The sequence below is a fragment of the Microcaecilia unicolor genome, chromosome 3 (assembly GCF_901765095.1).
Source record: "Microcaecilia unicolor chromosome 3, aMicUni1.1, whole genome shotgun sequence".
In the NCBI taxonomy this organism is placed as follows: Eukaryota; Metazoa; Chordata; class Amphibia; order Gymnophiona; family Siphonopidae; genus Microcaecilia; species Microcaecilia unicolor.
Window position 1 is genome coordinate 9,381,729 of NC_044033.1, and position 21,115 is coordinate 9,402,843.

At 44.3% G+C, this 21,115-nt stretch overlaps 1 protein-coding gene across 1 annotated transcript in view; it reads left to right on the forward strand.

Moving 5' to 3' along the window:
* Positions 1–21,115, forward strand: part of CMTR1 (cap methyltransferase 1) — a gene marked incomplete at its 3' end in the record, with an annotated part of 151,237 nt that overhangs the window by 59,480 nt on the left and 70,642 nt on the right. Inside the window, 3 exon segments of the mRNA XM_030195764.1 lie at positions 4,737–4,831; positions 8,843–8,915; positions 19,077–19,275. Coding sequence (XP_030051624.1) covers positions 4,737–4,831; positions 8,843–8,915; positions 19,077–19,275 — 367 coding nt within the window.

The following is a 21,115-nucleotide window of genomic DNA, read 5'->3' on the forward strand; positions in this document are numbered from 1 at the left end:
GTCGCCGCCGTCACCCACCTTCTACCCGGTCGGGCCCTCGCTCCACTATTGAAACAGCGAGGGTCCGGGAACGCAGCACTGAGCTCTGCTGAGCTGCCGACATCGCCCTTCCTTCTTCTTCTCTGCCTCTGTCCCGCCCTCGACGACGTTACGTCACCCGAGGGCGGGACAGGCAGCTGCAGGCAGAGAAGAAGAACGAAGGCCGACGGCAGCTCAGCAGAGCTCAGTGCTGCGTTCCCGGACCCTCGCTGTTTCAATAGCGGAGCGAGGGCCCGGCCGGGTGGAAGGTGGGTGGTGATGGCTCGGTGGTGGGGGCGCGAACTCGGAGGGGGAGGGGCAGCGGCGAACTCGGCGGTGGGGGCGGGCCTTTCAACCCCCCCTTCCTATAATAGCCCGTTTTTACGGGCTTAAAGTCTAGTCTGATATAAAAGTGCATAATCCCAATAAATAAAATAGCTTCCGTGCTAAAACACAAAACCCACTCTTGACTCATATGTGCATCGTTAATCTCAGTTACTAACGGATTTTTGGATATCTGGCAACAGGCTACTGTGTAGACACTGCTTTTTATTTTTTTAAACTTGTACTTCTATTAAATTTTAAATATATGAACACTCTAACAAGACAGTATTACTAAAGATACAAAGCTACTTCATCCCAACCTTTTTTCCACATTACAAAGGGAAAAAAGAACCCCATCCCTAACGTGAGAGGCTGTTCAAGGTCCAGTTGATATAGCTGTAGACTAATCCACATGAGTCAAGTTTTAAAGCTCATCCAAGTAACCTTGGAGAGAACTCCAGTACCACTCATATTTTGTGGCTTGATTCAGACAGGGCTGTCAGTTTTTCCTTCAAGAGAGCCTGATGTCGGTGAGCCAGTCGATATTGTATATCTGGATTTTCAAAAGGCATTTGACAAAGTACCTCATGAAAACCCCAGAGGAAATTGGAGAGTCATGGGATAGGAGATAGTGTCGTATTATGGATTAAAAACTGGTTAAAACAGAGAGTAGGGTTAAATGGTCAGTATTCTCAATGGAGAAGGGTAAATAATGGGGTTCTTCAGGGGGTCTGTGCTGGGACTGCTGCTTTTAACATATTTATAAATGATCTAGAGATGGGAGTAACTAGTGAGGTAATTAAATTTGTTGACGACACAGAGTTATTCAAAGTTGTTAAATCGAAAGAAGATTGTGAAAAATTACAAGAGGACCTTACGAGACTGGGCATTTGTTCACATTAAACGTTATCTGCCATTTGGATGCCCAGTCTCCCAAAGTGATGCATATGGGAAAGAGGAACCCAAACTATAGTTACATGATGCAGAGTTTCGTATTAGGAGTCACTGACCAGGAAAGGGATCTAGGTGTTATCGTTGATGATATGTTGAAACCCTCTGCTCGGTGTGAGGCTATGGATAAGAAAGCAAATAGAATGTTAGGTATTAGGAAAGGAACGGAACACAAAAATGAGGAAATTATAATACCTCTGTATCACTCTGTGGTGCGCACCTTGAATACTTTGTGCAATTTTGGTCACCACATCTCAAAAATGATACTGTGGAATTAGAAAAAGTACAGAGAAGGGTGATAAAAATGATAAAGGGAATGGGATGATTTCCCTATGAGGAAAGTCTAAAGCGCTTAGGGCTCCAATTGATTGTCCTCCTTCTACCAGGTCTCTGAAATTCCTGTTATATCTATCTCTTCATTTAGTGCTATATACTCCTATTCTCCTATCTTATTTTTAAGTCTTCTAGCATTTCTATATAGACACTTCAAATTGTCTTTTTCCCTTGCATTTACAAGGAAGTTAATGGGGATAGTTTGCATTGAGGCCTGGAATATCTTCCTCCCAAAAGAATCCAGGGTTCTAGCTTCTCTACCTGGGGGAACCGAGGCACAGTCCCTGGAAATCCTTGCTCTTTTGAGAGCGGACTCCACCACCATAGAATTGTGAGGCAAACTGAGGCTTATCAAATCCATGTTACTGTGGATCTGGTACATAGTATTGATGATCTTGGGCAATACCGGGACTGAACGAGGGGACTCCCAATTCCTTTTTTTTTTCCATGCATTTTTTTTTTTTAATTTTGTAGAGTTTATTGAATCATCCGCATACATAAAGAAACCTTACAATTCCAATTCCCACTCAACTTTAACATCAAGCCTAACTTCAGCAAACTTTGGGATACAAACATGGAATCATGAGATAACATCAAAATCTATTTCCACTTCCTTTTTCTCCCTTTTTGTCCCCCCTTGCCCCCCACCCTCATCCCTTACCCAATCCCCCCCATCTCCCATTCCAGACCTATTCTCTTGACCTCCCACTCCCTCCTCCCCCTTCAGATCATACCCCAATATCTGGTCTAAATGTTTCCATTCTTGTGCATCTGAGTTGTACCTCCCCCGCCTTTTATCCGTCAGTTCTTCCATTAATCTAATTACCCTAATTTTCCCCTTCCAATTTTGCACCGTTGGCCCCCCCCCCGGTCTGCTTCCAAAACGCAACTATCGTGGTTTTTGCCGCTGCCAGGCCTATCCTCCCATGCATTTTTTATTGTTTTCAGTATTAAATTCAGTGACAATAAGAACATTTCTGATACACTCAGTGTACTATACAATGACCATCCATGACAAATTCATATGTTCATGTCCTATAACTCCCCTTCACCCCTTCCCCTCCTCCCCTCCCCTAGCCCCTCCCCCACAAATAACTATCGACTCAACCTTCTCCCTTATATTGCCATATATATCTAGCCAGAGGTGTTCTGTGAGGGTGACTGATGTTGCAGTAAATGTCCTGTGCACAAAGCTGTAAGCTTTGACATCAAGCAAATATAGTCCCACGCATTTTTGAATTCCGTTACTGTTTTCATCTTCACCACCTCCTGGGATGACAGTATTCTTGGTCTTATTTACCATACCTTTCTTAATAATTCCTAGCATCCTGTTTGTTTTTTTTTTGGCTACTGCTGCACACTGAGCAGAAGATTTTAACTTGTTTCCAGTGACACTTAGATCTTTTTCTTGGGTGCTGACTTCCAAGGTGGACCCTGGCATCAGGTAACTATGATTTGGATTAGTCTTCGCAGTGTGCATCGCTTTGCATTTGTCCACATTATAACATGAGTGCTTATCTCATTTGATCAACACAATGTCTGTCGCTTAAGACTTCACACATTGTGTTGATCAACTGAGAGAAGCACTCATGTTATAATTTTGGAAAAAGTGGATGGAATGAATAATGTTAAATGATGAAGGAAACTTAGGAAACACTTTAAGAAGAAAGTTTAATAGTTGAAAATGAAAATCGGACCTATGAGGAAATGTGATGGTTGCCTAATGAGGAAAACGATCATTTGATCTAGCCCTTCTGATTGGACCAATGTCCAACTATTTTCAAACATTCATATAATTAGGGGATAATTGATGTGGGATTACTTTATAAAGGCAGCGTAGGCACCTATGAGCCTTTTATAAGTAGGCTCCTTACTCATATGTCTTTCATCCTTTGCATGGAACGTCTAGCCGTCCAAGATATAGCCTCCTCAGAAGATTTACATTTTCAAAATATTTGGACTCCTTTTTTTAGTACATTTTCTCTAGTTGCTCGCAGTAGATTGCTAAATATGTAATTTACTTTACATTCTGTACCAACCATAGGTGATGGGAGGGATGGGTTATTTCTTGTTTGGGAAGGGGACAACGATGTATCAGGGTTTGTGGTTTAAAAAAAAGGGGGGGGGGTTTCTACTTCGTTGTATTTGCCACTTATCTTTATAAACAGTAGAGGAATAGCCTAATGGTTAGTGCAGCGGCAACCTGGGTTCAGTTCCCACTGCAACTCGTTGTGACCTTGGTTAGGTCACTTAACCCTCCATTGCCCCAGGTACCAAAAACGTAAATTGTGAGCCCTCTAGCGACAGAGAAAGTACCTGCATATAATATATACAGTGCTGTGTACATCTAGTAGCGCTATAGAAATGATTAGGCAGGTGTAAATGTTGTGTTTACTCACATAAGAATAGCCATGCTGGGTCAGACCAAAGGTCCCTCTAGCCCAGTATTCTGTTTCCAACAGTGGCCAATCCGGGTCACAATTACTTGACAGGACCCCAAAAAGTAGTAAGATTCTATGCGATTTTACCCCCAGAGGTAAGCTGTGTCTTTCCCCACTACCACCTTATGGACTTTACCTCCAGGAATTTTTAAACATAGCTACCTTAGCTGCTTTTTCCCACATCCTCTGGCAGCGAGTTCCAGAGTTTAACTATGTCTTGAGTGAATTTCTGCTATTTTTTAAAAATGTACTACTTGGTAACTGGATGGTGGAGGATTGCAGCCTGGTGTGCAGTCATTCATCAACTCCTGGCTGCATGATCTGTGGGGGTTGGGGAGAGCTACTGAAGCCTGCACCTATGCAAGAATTCTGTACATGAGGGGAGTTTTGCCCAAATTCTTTGTGGCACGGTTGCAGAGAATTCCCCGAGGAATGTGTCTGTCGTGCTCATTTGCCATCGTATAATATAATAGTGATACGTTTTGCAGGTAAAAGCCCTTTGATGTGGAAAATATTTTGTAAAATGAGTGTCCCCCCCCCCCCCCAAAGGTCATGAAACTTAAATCATAGATGGACAGTAGTTTTTGAGTACTTTGAAGCTGCCTCCTACTTGAATGTTCAGAGACTTCGCCGTCCCACTGTATCTGACAAGTGTTTTTAAATCTGCAGAGTGTGTTTGATGAGCTGGATGGAGAGGAGATGCGACGAGCTCGAACAAGATCCAATCCGTATGAGACAATTCGTGGAGTTTTCTTCCTGAACAGGTCTGAAAGGCTGCTAAGGTTGACAGCCTGTGGTGCAGCTGGTCTTCTTAATGGAACTGCAACATTAATTTACATCCAGAGATTGAAGTAGTAAAGCAGTGTTCTCCCCAGGGCCATGTGCATGTTCATATGAGTTACTAGTACCTGAGTACAGAGAGTGTGATCTCCTCAGAACGCAGAGCTGGATGTTGGGAAATGAGATTGCATTAGTTTAATGTCTAGAAAAGCATTACCTGCAAGTGAAATGCACGGATTGTAGGCTTCCAGTGGAATGCGAACCAAATTATAATGGGAAGTTGGACTCAAAGTACATTTTTAAGGGGATAATTTTAGGTGGCAGAGAATGCATGTAAATGGTGGTATTCTTGTAATTTACATGCATTTATTTATCTAGGAATCCCTTTACTAATCTGTGGTAAAAAGTGGTGTCTTTCCTGTGCACTTTACTGCAGCTTTGTCCTATTTTTTTATATTAATGTTGCCGTTAGCACATGGTGATTTTTTTTTTCTTCAAATTACCGCGTGTGCACTTGCCACTACTCATTTTGTAGGCAGTAAGAGCTCATTAGAAATCCGTGTGGTAACTGGTTAGCGTGTAGTAATGTATTTGTGCTAACTGGTTAGCACAGAAATGTCCACTTCCCTCCTCCTCCTCACACACCCCCTGAAATAAAAATATTTTATAGCTCATGTGGTTACCACACACATTTGACAGTTACTGCAGGATGCTTGAGCACTCTCCGCAGTACGATATTATAAGCTGCATTAGGCGTGCATTAGAATCTAACACAGCTTAGTAAAAGGGCCTTTTAATGTGTTATATATACTGCCTGCAAGCCCAAACACTGTCAAAGTGGTGTACGTTCAGGTACAGTAGTAAGTGGCCTCTGCTAGTATACTAATTAACAGAAAAGTATGTGCCATGTTTTGATGTTGTGCATTTTGCCATTGGTTGTGCACATGGGTTGAGTGTGCTAATACATGCATAAATTATAGTCTATAATTTATGCATGTTCCGCCTAACATTTAGTCATTGGCGTTACACCAATTGTTGTGCTGGTGTAAGTGATCATACCATAAACATAAGTAACCCCCTCTGAAAGTCGTGTTCTCTCCTCAGAGGTCACTAAAGGGAAGAACCTGAGTAGGAGGAGGGAGGGATGTTTCATAAACTCTGCCCATAGAGGTTGGGCTGTAACTTTATTGAGCGGGAAAGATGTGGGGCTTTTGGTTGCCCAGCCCCTGCCAAGGCTCTGGAGTAACAGAGGAGGATCCTGGTTTGATCAAAGAGACTCTGCTGGGAGGAAGCATTGATTCGGCCCCCGCTGGCAGGCAAGAGCCGAAGTGGATGGTAACAGCACAGTGGGAAAGAAGTGGCCCCAGGCTGAGGAACGAGAGTGGGACCGGAAGTGGCCCACAAGAAGGATCTCCCTAACTAGAGACTTGTGACCAGGATAGGACAGACTTGGAAAAACCATTGGGGACTTGTGAAATGAACCTGTTTCCTTAGAGACTGTGTAAATAGTCCTGTTTTTTTCCCTTGAGTTGGAGTTTGACCATTTCTATAAAGTGACATTCATAAAAAAAACTCATCTTTGGAGAGAAAAACTAACAAGCCAAAAAACTGGGAAAACATATAGAGCAGTGATTTTTAACCCAGTCCTCAGGGACCACCTGGCCAGTCATTTTTCAGGATATCCACAATGAATATACTTGAGAGAGATTTTCCTTCTTGGTGTGCAAATCTCTCTCATGCATATTCATTGTGGATATCCTGAAAACCTCCCCCTCACCCAGGAGCTGTAAATGCAGTCCATGCAGATTGTAAGCTCTGTCGAGCAGGGACTGTCTCTTCATGTTCAAGTGTACAGCGCTGCGAACGTCTAGTAGTGCTATAGAAATGATAAGTAGTAGTAGTAGCATTCCCGCACTCCCGCCAAAGCGGGACATTCTCCAGCTCACTGCTGAGACACTGCATAAAGAGGAGGAGATACTGAATGGCGAGAGGGAAGGAAAAGGATAGAAAAGTGGGGACCAAGATGGAAGAGTGGTTGAGAGAGGTGATACGTGGAGACCAGGATGAGAGAGAGATGATGAGTGGAAAGATGGGAAGAGAAAGAGGGGACACGGATGGAAAAGGGCTAGAGAAGATTCTGGGTAGAAAGATGGGGAGAAAGGGGAAGAGTGGGTACCGAGGGGGGATATATTTTAATGATAAAATTTAAAACTTTGAAGTTCTTTGGGGGTATTTTATAGACGTTGAAACTGTTGGACAGCGGTGCACAAGGTGCTTTTGTTTGTATAAATCAAGTTATAGTATACTGCTAGTTTTGCTCAATGAGCTTTATGTCATGTTTTAACATTAAATAAAGGCTTCATGCAAATAACAAAAAAAGAAAGATGGGGAGAAAGGGAGAGACCCTGGCTGGAAGGATGGAGAGAGAAAGAAAGAGATGATGGATGGAAGGAGGGAGGGAGAGAGAAAGAGGGAAGATACTGGAGGAATGGGGATGTAAAGAGGAGAGACGCTGGATGGGAGGATGCAGAGGGAAAACACTGGAAGGATGGGGAGAGAAAGAGTGGAGACACTGGATGGAAGGGTAGGGAGAGAAGGAAGATGCTGGATGGAAGGGTATGAAGAGAAGACATTGGATTGAAGGATGCAAAGAGAAAGAGGGGGAGACACTGGAAGAATGGGGGGAAAGAGGGAAGATGCTGGATGGAAAGGGGGAGTGGATAGAGTTAGTGAAAGACTGGAGAATAAGAGGAAGGGGCATAGGGGAGAGCAAGGTTGAGGGAAAGATGAAAAGCCATAGGTAGATTAAGGAAAAAGAGGGAAATTAACGACTGGATAGTAAGAATGAATTAAATCTGGACAGAGAGGCGGAAAAATAAATTGAAAAAAACTGAAAGAAACAAGAGGGAGAAAAATGACAAATGGATAGGAAACCCTGGCAAAAGAGTTAAGACAAAGGAAAGCAGAAACGAGAACAGGAGCAACACAATTGGAAAAAGTAAATGGCCAGTCAACAAAGGTAGAGAAAATAATTTTATTATTAATTTAGGATAAAGTAATGTAGCTGTGTTAATAAAGGTTAATAAATACAAATAAAATAGAAAATAAGATGATACCTTTATATTGGACTAATTTTAATACATTTTTGACTAGTCTTCAGAGACCAACACTTTTTCCTCAAGGAGAGGATACTATAATAGCAGTCCCTGACCTGAGGCAGGAGATTTTGGCCTCTGAAAGCTAATGGAAAAAGGTATTAGGCTAGTCCAATAAAAAGGTGTAATCTTATTTTCTATTTTCAAGTGCCTGAACTGAGCGTATGCAGAAAGTCCAGCTTTGGTGGCTGAAGCACGCTGCCAACTGCTGCACTACTCAAACAGCACAGTAGGGGGCTCATGTAATGATCCTCTTCAGCTAGCGGGGCTAGGCATCTCCGCCAGCGATTCGACCTGGAGTGTGCTTAAGCTGAAAGGGGTTATGCCCCTGGAGGCAATAGCTGCTGGATAAGGGGGTATAATAGAGTGAACTGAAACACTCCCTCCCTATCCCCGCTGTCACTGGTGTAAATAAAATATTTTCTGCAATGGCTGTGGGATTGAGGTGTGCCAGGACCATGAGGTACAGTGGAGCGGGGGCTGGGAGCGTGTACTGAAATCTCCCTTTCAAAAATCAGGACCCCTTGGCAGCTCTGTTCCTAGTGTTAACTAACCTGTAAAATGAACCAAATTTATTGCCTCTGGGCTGACCTGAAAATAAGTTTATTAAAAGGCACATTTCTTTTGAGGATTATTTTTATGCCCATATCCATGGAGCTGCTTCCATCTAGCCAACATGTAAATTGACTGCTATAATATTGTGTCTGCCCCCAGCAACTTCCAGTGAAGTTGGTGCTTGCTTGGGGATGGTATTGCTGGGTCTTCATATAGTCGGTTCTTGAGAGATACCCAAGAGAACACTGAGGGTAACTGTGGTATTTTTTTTTGTTTGTTTTCCAGAGCTGCAGTGAAAATGGCAAACATAGATCATGTGTTTGATTACATGTTTACAAATCCCAAGGATTCTGAGGGGGTGAGTGTCTCCATGTCCTGTAGTTCATGTTTTTTGTTGAATTGTATGGTTCCCTGTCTCTAGAACAGAGGTTGACCATGAGGAAGGTAACTGGTTTGCTGCCACAGTTCAGGGATGGGTTATGCAGTAAGGATTAGAAAATGTTTTGTATTTATTAGAGCTGCGTTTTGATTACAAATTTAATTGCGATTAACAATGGGTCTGTTTATTTTCCCGGTGCAGCTCCTTGTAACTCTGTGCAAGTCACTTAACCCTACATTGCCCAGAGGTACAAGGAGCTGTAGTGGGGGGGGGGGGGGGGGGGGGGGGGGGGAGACGGAATAAATACATAGCATACCTTTAAATATGCAATTAATCACAGTTACAATTTTAAACAATCTGCGGCCCTAAATAAATTAAAGAATAAAAAGTAATGAAAAGATAAGAAATACAAAATACAGATTGAAAAATTACAAATTAAAAGAATCTAAAGCAGCATGCAGAATAGCTATAAACTGCCTTAAAGTTTTCACAGCCTACTTCATAAATGTAGCCCTAGTATTTATACAAATTTACGTATTGTCCTTAATATTTGCCAAATATCAGTTGTATTGAAGACTTTTGTTTAAATACTTAAGTTCATTTGCTGCAGATCTATTTTCAGTGAAACCTCTGGGCCGTAGTCACACCACTCCTCAAAAAACCATCACTTGACCCTACTTGTCCCTCCAACTACCGCCCCATTTCCCTCCTACCTTTCCTGTCCAAGATACTTGGCTTCCGATCAGGTACCGCATACAGTTCAAGCTTCTCCTACTAACCTACAAATGCACTCGATCTGCAGCCCCTCCTTACCTCTCTACCCTCATCTCCCCTTACGTTCCCTACCCGTAACCTCCGCTCTCAAGACAAATCCCTCCTTTCATTACCCTTCTCCACCACCGCCAACTCCAGGCTCCGCCCTTTCTGCCTCGCCTCACCCCATGCGTAGAACAAACTCCCTGAGCCCATACGCCAGGCCCCCTCCCTGCCCATCTTCAAATCATTGCTCAAAGCCCACTTCTTCAGTGTCCCCTTCGGCACCTAACCACTACACCTCTACTCAAGAAATCTAGACTGCACCAACTTGACATTTCGTTCTTTAGATTGTAAGCTCCTTTGAGCAGGGACCGTCCTTCTTTGTTAATTTGTACAGCGCTGCGTAACCCTAGTAGCACTCTAGAAATGTTAAGTAGTAGTAGTAGGAATAATTGGAAATGTCTAATCTTTTCAGTTATTCCTATATTTAGTGAAACATATACATATTTAGCAGGGCTAGCTGTATGTAAACATACATATTGTAGTAGGTAGTGGGGTCTTGTGTCTGTAAAAGGGGTTCCCACAGGAAGGCACAGTACTCCATAACAGGTAGAGAATTCTACTTCACCCAGGTGGGTCTCAGTGGGCCTCTATTGTTTATTTTGTTGCCTCCTCAGCAAGGTCCTTGTTAAGGGTCCCTTTCATACTCAGGGTGAACAGACAAGTTCAAAATAGACATCCTCATAAATACTGTATATGTCCAAAATATGTTGGCATTAATCTATAACATAAATCCAACTTACTACTACTAACTAGCATTTCTAAAGCGCTACTAGGGTTACGCAGCGCTGTACAATTTAAACATAGGACAGTCCCTGCTCAAAGAGCTTACAATCTAAAAGACAAGAGAACAATCTAAAGACAAGTGAACAATCTAGAGGACGAGTGAACAGTTAATCTGATAGGGTGGATAGATTGGGGCATTCTATATATCTCGAGCGGTTAGGCGCCGAAGGCAGCATTGAAGAGGTGAGTTTTAAGCAGAGATTTGAAGATGGGTAGGGAGGGGGCATGGCGTATGGGTAAAGGAAGATTGTTCCAGGCATGGGGTGAGGTAAGGCAGAATGAGCGGAGCCTGGAGTTGGCAGTGGTGGAGAAGGGTACTGAGAGAAGGGCTTTGTCCTGTGAGCGGAGGTTACGGGCGGGAACATAGGGGGAGATGAGGGTGGAGAGGTAGTGAGGAGCCGCAGACTGAGTGCATTTGTAGGTAAGGAGGAGGAGCTTGAATTGTATGCGATAGCTGATCGGAAGCCAATGAAGTGATTTGAGGAGAGGGGTGATATGAGTATATCGGTTCTGGCGGAATATGAGACGTGCAGCAGCGTTCTGAACGGATTGAAGGGGGGATAGATGGCTGAGTGGGAGGCCGGTGAGCAGTAAGTTGCAGTAGTCCAGGCGAGAGGTAATGAGAGCGTGGACGAGAGTTCGGGTGGTGTGTTCAGAGAGGAAAGGGCGAATTTTGCTGATGTTGAAGAGGAAGAAGCGACAGGTCTTGGCAGTCTGTTGGATATGCGCAGAGAAGGAGAGGGAGGAGTCGAAGATGACTCCGAGGTTGCGGGCAGATGGGACGGGGAGGATGAGGGTGTTATCAACAGAGATAGAGAGTGGAGGAAGAGGAGAAGTGGGTTTAGGAGGAAAGACGAGGAGCTCGGTCTTGGACATGTTCAGCTTCAGGTGGCGGTTAGACATCCATGCCGCAATGTCGGATAAACAGGCCGATACTTGGATCGCTCTTCCCACAACTTGTGAGCCAGAGGTTTAAACTGTCCACAAGTTATATGCAAACGAGCTTCTGGAAAACTCCAGTGCTTTCTCTGGTGTCCTGCTTCCTCCAGGAATTTTCAGAAAGCTCTCCTTTAGTCTCAATATCGCAAAAAGGAAGAATGCCCTCCAAAACTGCTTTAATCCGACAGGTACTTTATTTCTCTCAGTCTCTTCTTTAGTTTGGGGTCTTTTTCAGCTTCAGTAGGCTTGGGACCCCTGACAGCTCCTCTCCTTGGGATATTTTTTCTCACGTTCTAGGCACTATCTACCACCCCATAGCTGCCATGCACGGGTAGCAGGTAAGTCTCTCTCTGTGAACTGGGAATTCATTCTATCCTTTTCATATTTCCATACCTTGGAGGTCCATTAAAACGTCTGCTCAGTTCAGTCCATGTACTCCGAATTAGACATATTCTCTTTCTCAGTTACCCCGGGCATTTCTACTTCCATAGGAGTGGGTTCCTCAAACCTCTCGGGACCGGCCAAGAGCTCCCCCTCTTTGGACATGCTTGGAGCAATTATATACTGTCTATGGATCCAGGGAGGCTCGTTTTCTACAGGGCTTCTCTTTTTATTAATCCTGCCCCTGCACACCCTCCTATGCACTTGTGACCTTCCCTCTCCTCCCCTTCCATTCCAGCTCAGGCATTCCCTAACTCATGATATACTCTGGGATGCTGGAACAGTTTTTCTAGGGAAAGGGATTTCTAGGGCTTCGGCATGTCCTGCTAATGACACATACGCACACCCGCACACGTGCACACACACACACGCACGCACGCACACGTAGAATATCTGAGTAGCAGAGACTATCCTGCTTATAATCGAAAGAGAAAAACGCCTATATTGCGACCCAAATCGGGAGATGAGAGTCTTTCTCCAGTGGGCGCCCAAATCGGTATAATTGAACGCTGATTTTGGGCGTTTCCAACTGCAATCCGTCACGGAAACGGGTAAAGTTGACGGGGGCGTGGTTATCGGCCGAGGAGAGATGGGCGTCTTTAGCTGATAATCGAAAAATAAAAAGGCGTTTTTACTGTGATTTTGGGTCACTTTTTTTGGACCCTTTTTTTTCACGAACAGGTCCCAAAAAAGTGCCCCAACTGACCAGATGACCACTGAAGGGAATCGGGTATGACCTCCCTGAACTCCCCCAGTGGTCACTAACCCCCTCCCACCAAAAAAACCCCACTTTACAAACTTTTTTTCCAGCCTCTATGCCAGCCTCAAATGCCGTACTCACCTCCATGACAGCAGAATGTGTTCTATCCTGTGACAGCCTTTCCCTGGTTCTGATGTGGCTGTCGGGTGAGTATGACACCTTTTCTGTTATGCGCACTGCAGAGTCACATCAGCAATGCATTGTGGTGGGTGTAGGGTATTGGGCTCCGTGATTCCACTAGCTTGTGTTAAATGCTCATGATGTTGGTAGTTGGTAGGCTCTACTCCCATGGTGCTTTTCCCCCTGCTGACTGGGTCAGAGTGTGCCCTGTTTTGTTTCCGGTAGTCCATGAGGTAGTTGCCATTTTTGTAAGCCAGTTTTAGTTCCCTTTCTTGTGTTAGCCACGTTACAGAACTTAGTTCTTACCTTGAATGTGGCTGAAAAAGGGCATTGTACGCCATTCTGCCAGCTCTGACTTGCTGCTAATCTCAGTACCAGGGAGACTCGTTGCCAGTGGGGCACAACCTCTGATCTGCAGTTAACTGTGAGTAAGCGTGCTTATTCCGTCTAAAGGACGTTTTTGGAGAGATTAGTCTTCAGGTGTCAACTGGTGTGCCAATGTTATACAGCAGCAACAAGTCCTAGAGGCCTGCATGTATGCAGGTCCCTGGAGCACTTTTAGTGGGTACCGCAGTGCACTTCAGCCAGGTGGACCCAGGCCCGTCCTCCCCCCACCTGTAACACTTGTGCTGGTAAATGGGAGGCCTCCAAAACCCACTGTACCCACATGTAGGTGCCCCCTTCACCCCTAAGAGCTATGGTAGTGTTGTACATTTGTGGGTAGTGGGTTTTGGGTGAGGGGGGTTGGGAGCTCAGCATCCGTGGTAAGGGAGCTATGCATGTGGGAGCTTTTTCTGAAGTCCACCGCACTGACCTCTAGGGTGGCCAGTTGGTGTCCTGGCATATCAGGGGGGCCAGTGTAGTACGAATCGTGGCCTCTCCCACGACCAAATGGCTTGGATTAGGACGTTTTTGAGCTGGGTGTTTTTAGTTTCCATTATCACTAAAAAAAAAAAAAAAAAAAAACGCCCAGCTGAAAAACGTCCATTTTTTTGAAAATACGGTCTGTCCCGCCTCTTCACATACCCGTTTTCGGAGATAGACCCCCATGGAGATAGGCGTTCGCGTTCGATTATGCCCCTCTATGTATAAAATACACATATAAGAGCCTGAATGTTGGCACTGTATAGATAATTTCTACATTTGGCTCAGAGTTCCCAAGTTACATTTGGTTTTCCCATGTTTGAGTCAAACGTATAATCTATAAATATAAGAGGCAGAATACTGGCGCCTGTACCTATCATTTTTATGTTTCTGTGGCTCTATCCCTTTTGCTCTGTCTCTATATATAGAGCTATATGTATAAAGCCCTTGGATATTGACAAAAGCAGTTATTCATAATCACAGCACAAAACATATAACTAGTATTTGAATATTGACCCCCTGATGTCTATATGGATAGTTTTTAGACACATTTAACAAAAAATGAGAATGTCTTTCTGTACATGTGATTTTACATGCACAGCTGGGCAAACACAGAGCAGGTGGACAGGAGCTGTGGTGGACAGCACAGGTTTCAACACCTGAAGAAGAAGACAGCACGGACATTCCTCAACAATGCTCCCTTGGCCACTCCTACCTGACACATTGACATTAGTCAGACTTGTCCAACCTATGGCCATGCTATAATTATTACGGTACCCTATCTGGTTTCCTATCCCTCCCCCCTTACTTGTTTTGCCGCGCTCCTTTTTTTTCCCTACCTTCATGGTTTTCGCTCTTTTGATTCCTCTCCAAACATTCCACTCTGCTACTGCGGGATAATACAAAGCCAACCTATTGTTGGAACTCCCTCTACATTGTCTTCAACTGTTATCCCCAACCTTTTATCTTGTTTAATAATAGTCAACCGTTCAACCCTTGACCCATCGCCTCCGAACTTCACTCATTTCTTTAACTGCCTCCAATTTATTGAGCAAATTATGGAAACTCAAGATTCCCTCTTCCAAGATATCATGAAAAAGTGCATGTAGTTTATTGCCAACTTGGAGATTAAGAGCACGCCAATCCAAGGAAAGCACATAATGCTTCAATTGACAATAGTTGAATCTATTCCCCCTGCGCTCCCCAATACATAACTGGAGTTCCTCAAAAGGGATAATAGAATTATCTTGTACAGTAATGTGCTCTAACAGAGTAATATTTGCAGTGTCCCAAGCTAAAAATTCATGTTGTCTAAGCCCAGGTGGTTAAAGTCAACATTTCCTCTAATAGGGATCAAATCGGTGATGGAAGGGACTCCTCCCAAGTGGGGAATCAAATATTTCCAAGCCTTTCTCAAGGGTCTTAACAAAAGTCTAGAAACCATGAAAGGAGGTATGTTTTTGAGTGGGACTTGTAAGAGGGAGAAGATAATGATAAGGAGCACAGTAGGCCCTTTCTAAAGCCAGGGGTGTATAGCACTCAGTATCTTAAAGCCAATCATGAATGTATGTCAACAAGCAAGCATGATTATAAAACGCAAATTGGGCAACCCCAATCCCCTCACCTCCATGTGCCCCCCAAAAGTTAAATTTCAATTTGAGTTTTCGTTTGGCCCAACAGAATTTGGATAGCAAAGAGTTTATTTGTCTCTGGTTCTTCTGCAGCAGCAGCAGCAGCAAAGTTTGGAACATGTACAGCCATTTAGGAAAGATAATCGTGCAGATAACACTCATTCTGCCTGTTAAGGAGTGTGGCAAATCCATCCTCTGAAACAGATGGCATTCCGTGTCAGCCCTTAATTTTGAAATATTAAAGCGATAAAGATCTGTAGTGGAGGGTGATAGCTGAATGCCCAAATATTTAAAGGAGTGATGCGCCTATTGTAATGGGAACTCTCCCTCCCACTGTTGTTGCACTATAGGGGAAGAGGGCAGCGCTTCTGACTTCTGAAGGTTTAGACGAAAACCCGGATAGTGTCCAGATTCTTGAAAAAGAGCTAATATCACAGCCAAAGATTGCCATAGACGGACTAAATGGACAAGTATGTAATCAAAGGCTGCCACCTTAAATGAGAACCAATACCGAGACTCTCGTCAGATTCACAGAAACAGAAGCCTGCGCGGCTAAATTACTGATCTGCAAGGGTAGGCTTCTACATGGAATGTTGCTAGTGGAATAGCAACATTAACATTCCATGTAAAATCTCCAATAGTAGCAACATTCCATCTAGAATCTCCAATAGTAGCAACATTCCATCTAGAATCTCAAATAGTAGCAACATTCCATGTAGAATCTCAAATAGGGAAAGGGAAATGGGAAGTGATATACCGCCTTTTGGAGGTTTTTGCAACTACATTCAAAGCGGTTTACATATATTCAGGTACGCATTTTGTACCAGGGGCAATCTGCAAGGGCAAGCTTCTACATGGAATATTGCTAGTGGAATAGCAACATTAACATTCCAAATAGTAGTATCTCAAATAGTAGCAACAGAATCTCAATAGTAGCAACATTCCATGTAGAATCTCAAATAGGGAAAGGGAAATGGGAAGTGATATACTGCCTTTCTACTACTACTACTACTTAACATTTCTAGAGCGCTACTAGGGTTATGCAGCGCTGTACAAAATAAACCAAGAAGGACGGTCCCTGCTCAAAGGAGCTTACAATCTAAAGAATGAAATGTCAAGTTGGGGCAGTATAGCTTTCCTGGGTAGAGGTGTAGAGGTTAGTTGCCGAAAGCGACATTGAAGAGGTGGGCTTTAAGCAGAGATTTGAAGATGGGCAGGGAGGGGGCCTGGCGTATGGGCTCGGGGAGTTTGTTCCACGCGTGGGGTGAGGCGAGGCAGAAAGGGCGGAGCCTGGAGTTGGCGGTGGTGGAGAAGGGTACTGAAAGGAGGGATTTGTCTTGAGAGCGGAGGTTACGGGTAGGAACGTAAGGGGAGATGAGGGTTGAGAGGTAGGAAGGGGCTGCAGATCGAGTACATTTGTAGGTTAGTAGTAGAAGCTTGAATTGAATGCGGTACCTGATCGGAAGCCAATGAAGTGACTTGAGGAGAGGGGTGATATGAGTGTATCGGTTCTGGCAGAATCTCAAATAGGGAAAGGGAAATGGGAAGTGATGTACTGCCTTTCTGAGGTTTTTGCAACTACATTCAAAGCGGTTTACATATATTCAGGTACTTATTTTGTACCAGGGGCAATGGAGGGTTAAGTGACTTGCCCAGAGTGACAAGGAGCTGCAGTGGGAATCGAACTCAGTTCCCCAGGATCAAAGTCCACTTCACTAACTGCTAGGCTACTCCTCCACTCCAAAAGAAAAATAATTTTGTCCACTTTGGCTGGCTTTAGACAACTGCGTGTTGCAGCTATAATTTGTCCGGCAGCAGAAACACGTTCAAAAACAGACTAATCCATTTGTCTATCTAAAAGGTAAACTTCTACAAAAACAGATGACGATGTGATTCCATGTGCCCCAATGAAAGGAGAGTTTAATTCTACTTCCATTTAATTTCAATATATTCTATCACCTTTATAACACCAGGCTTGCCAAGGCAGATTACAACAACAGTTAAGATGAACCCATCAGGAATCAGGTTATCCTCACTGAAATCTGAACATCTGTGCTGTATAGAACAGTGAAGAAAAATGTGCACAACCAACAGAGTTTATAATTGCGGTTTCTATTGGCTATAATAATTTTTGAAGCTATTTTAGTGATATTTAATTGTTATTTTTCTCTTCCATCTTCTAAGGCACTGCCTATCCAACTGAAACAGCTTTAGGCTTGTTACAGATAGACCAACAATAAAAAATGACAACGTGGATGCAGCAGCTCATAAGTTTTTCTTTGTTCTGAGTGAAGGCAATGACGGCTGCGCAGGGGAGTGGAAACAGATTAACCAAATTGGTTTCCTTGCTTACAGTGGACTAGATAGGCTCACTACCACTCCAGTCTATTAAACCTCCATGTGGTCATTTTCACTGCCCTGAAGCGTTCTCCCTCCAGTACCGTTGAATCACATAGCCTTCTGCCAGCGTCGAAGCCTCTTCTCAGGCGCGTACTGTAATGCAACTTTGTTTTACTCAGAGGTGGGACGCACCTGAGGAGAGGCCCCGACGCTGGCAGAAGGCTGACTATGTGAATCGCCGGTACCGGAGGGAGAACTCTTTAGGGCAGTGAAAATGACCACGCGGACGGGAGAGAGTAGGCGAAAGATGTAAGATTCGGGGTGGGGGTGGGGGGGGGATTGGAGAAGGGAGAAAGAGCTGCCCAAGGAGGTTTAATAGGCTGGAGTGGAAGTGACTTGGGTGACAGCGGGAGGGAGGGAGGGAAGCAATGACTTGGGTGACAGCGGGTGGGTGGGAGGGAGGTGGGGAAAGCCCAAATCAAGACTCCCGATTTTTTTTTTTTTTTTTTGCAAAACGAATCGATTCGACCAAAATGAATTGATAAATCGGACCTCACTAGTGCCTGGTGCCTTCATGGGGATGAGGGCTTCCATCGCTCCAATGTCTTCCTTGGAGACGCTGGGCTGGAGGGTGGTTTCTGATCCCTCAGGTTGTCTGCTTCAGCCTTTTCCCTTTTCCTCCCAGGACTTCCAGCCCACTTCTTTTCTTTATAGAGTTCTGGCTCTGGTTGTGCTTGGTAGACGGTTCTTCTAAAGCTCTCTCAAACAAGCCTATCCAAACGACCCAACTTAATTTACGAACCTAACCCACACCACTAACACTAAACATACCTCAATCCTTCCCCCCACATCTCTTCCTCTTGTCCTTCTCTATACAATTGTGTTATTTCTGTAATACTTCTTACCCATACATTGTGTTACCTCTGCGATGCTTTGTACCCATACATTGTGTTATCTATGTGATACTTTGTACCCTTACATTGTAAGCCGCACTGAACCTGCTATCGAGCGGGAAAGAGCGGGGTATAAATGCTACAAATAAATTTATAGTGAACAGTTCTATTGTAATATCACTCAGTTTTGCTCTGGATACTGTCTATCACAGAACACTTTTAAGGCAACTCTTAAGAGCATATGAAGTAGGTTCTGAAAGCTACAGGTGCGGGTCTTGTATGACAGAGGTATGCAGCTTTTATCCTCCAGTGAGCCAGTAAATATTACATAGGTTCAGTATTTAACTATAGATTTATAGTAACCATATTCTGAACTGCTGTAAATGCTCTGGGCCTCTTTGTATTACAAGTTCCTCTAGACTGGGAATTGAGTTATGTAGAATAGGTTCCTTTCCTGTCCGGTGTCTGGAAAACTGTCATCAAATCAGAAGTAGAAATCCTTTTTGTCCAGTGCTGCTAATCTTTTTCTGACTCTTTTCCTTTGCTGTAGAAGCCACAGATGAAGGAACGGGATACAGAGCTACTGTATTTTGCAGACGTGTGTGCTGGACCTGGGGGATTCTCGGAGTATGTGCTCTGGAAGAAGAAGTGGCATGCAAAGGGGTTTGGGATGACGCTGAAAGGACCAAATGATTTCAAGCTAGAAGATTTCTATTCTGCTTCCAGTGAACTCTTTGAACCATACTATGGTAGGTTATAGATGAGTAGAAATTTATTATTTTTAAATCCTCAGCTTTTGATGAGCTGTTAGTGTCTAAAACAGAACAAGAGCATAATTAGAGTATGTCAAGAGAATGACCAATGGTGGGAGGCGGTGGTGGGAGGCGGGGCTGGTGGTTGGGAGGCGAGGATATTACTGGGCAGACTTATACGGTCTGTCCCAGAGCCGGTGGTTGGGAGGCAGGGATAGTGCTGGGCAGACTTATATGGTCTGTGCCAGTGCCAGTGTTTGGGAGGTGGGGCTGGTGGTTGGGAGGCGGGGATAGTGCTGGGCAGACTTATGCGGTCTGTGCCCTGAAGAGCACAGGTACAAATCAAAGTAGGGTATACACAAAAAGTAGCACATCTGAGTTATCTTGTTGGGCAGACTGGATGGACTGTGCAGGTATTTTTCTGCCGTCATCTACTATGCTACTATGATCAACAGGGAGTGTCTATTTTATCTTAGGCTCTTAGTGAGGCCTCCTCTTCTCCTATAGTGCTTGCAGTAATGGGGTGGAGACATATTCTCAAATTAGAAGCAAGGATGCTCATTGGTAGAAGTGGGTAATAAAGTTAACTGCTTGCTCCACTCCTATGTATAACTAGCTGTTAAGCCCGTTAAAACGGGCGAGATTACCAGCTACCCTCCTCGCCACCGCTCCCTCCCCCCTCCGTGCTGGGCCCCCTGCACTGACCTGACAGCGCCTCTCACCTCCGTGTGAAAGCGCTGCAGGCAGCAGCAGATCGCTCTGCTGCTGCCTGCAGCGCTTCCACACGGAGGTGAGAGGCGCTGTCAGGTCAGTGCAGGGGGCCCGATACGGAGAGGGGCGGCGGCGGGGATGGGGGTGGAGGTTGGTGCGCACGATGTTCGTTTCCAGGCTGCAGCAGCAGCGTCCGACAGTCCGACTCCGTTTCCCTCTCTGTTCCGCCCTCTGACTTCATCACGTCTTGACGCGAGGGCGGGACAGAGAGGGAAGTCTCTACTGCGCATTTGCAGGTGAGTCGGTCACTTGCCATTTATATGTTTGATAGTTCTGTAACATATTGAGCATATATGGGGATGATTATTTTTTCATTTCACTGGGTCTGGGTAGTAAAACCGCTTATGGCTGACTGTTCACCAGCTAGCACAGGTGTTTGGCAGAGGAGATGGAATTAGTTATGAATTAATTTTGTACCAGTAGCTACTAATAACCTTCTTCTTCTGTGATGTGGAAGGACCAGTTCTGTTTTTCTTATCATTATCTGATGACAAGCAGGATATATAGTCCTCACACACTGATGGATCTTTCTAGAGCCAGAGCTTTCTAGAGTAGTGAACCTCATGTTTGTAGAATCTTCTGTACTGATATTGTGTGGGACTACCTCAGTTTGAGGCTTTCTGTGGAGCCGACTGGGCTTCTTTTTGTGTGTATGGCTTTTTCAACTGGGTCATGGAAGCTGTTTCATTTGGCATTACTTCAAGTTTTTGTTTTTCCTCTCTTGGAACTCCCTCAGGTTTTTGAGCGCTTTGAATGTCCTTGATTTTGGCACATTTATTTGATTAACAGCCTAAGGACATACCATCAAAGCGATGTACATATAAAATCAATATAATAATACAATTATAAAAATATGCTAATAGAAAAGCATATAGACACACCATGGCATTGGTGCTTTCAGTGGCATTGGTCAGAGTTTATGTTTCTGAGCCATTGATTTTTCTTTGGCTATTTTTCTGTTAATGTCCCAGAAGCTGAAGATCCCCCGGTGGGTTCAAGAACTGCAGGTGGTACAGCAGGAAGACATTGGTCACTTATGCCCTGAACACAAAATTCTTAGTTGGGT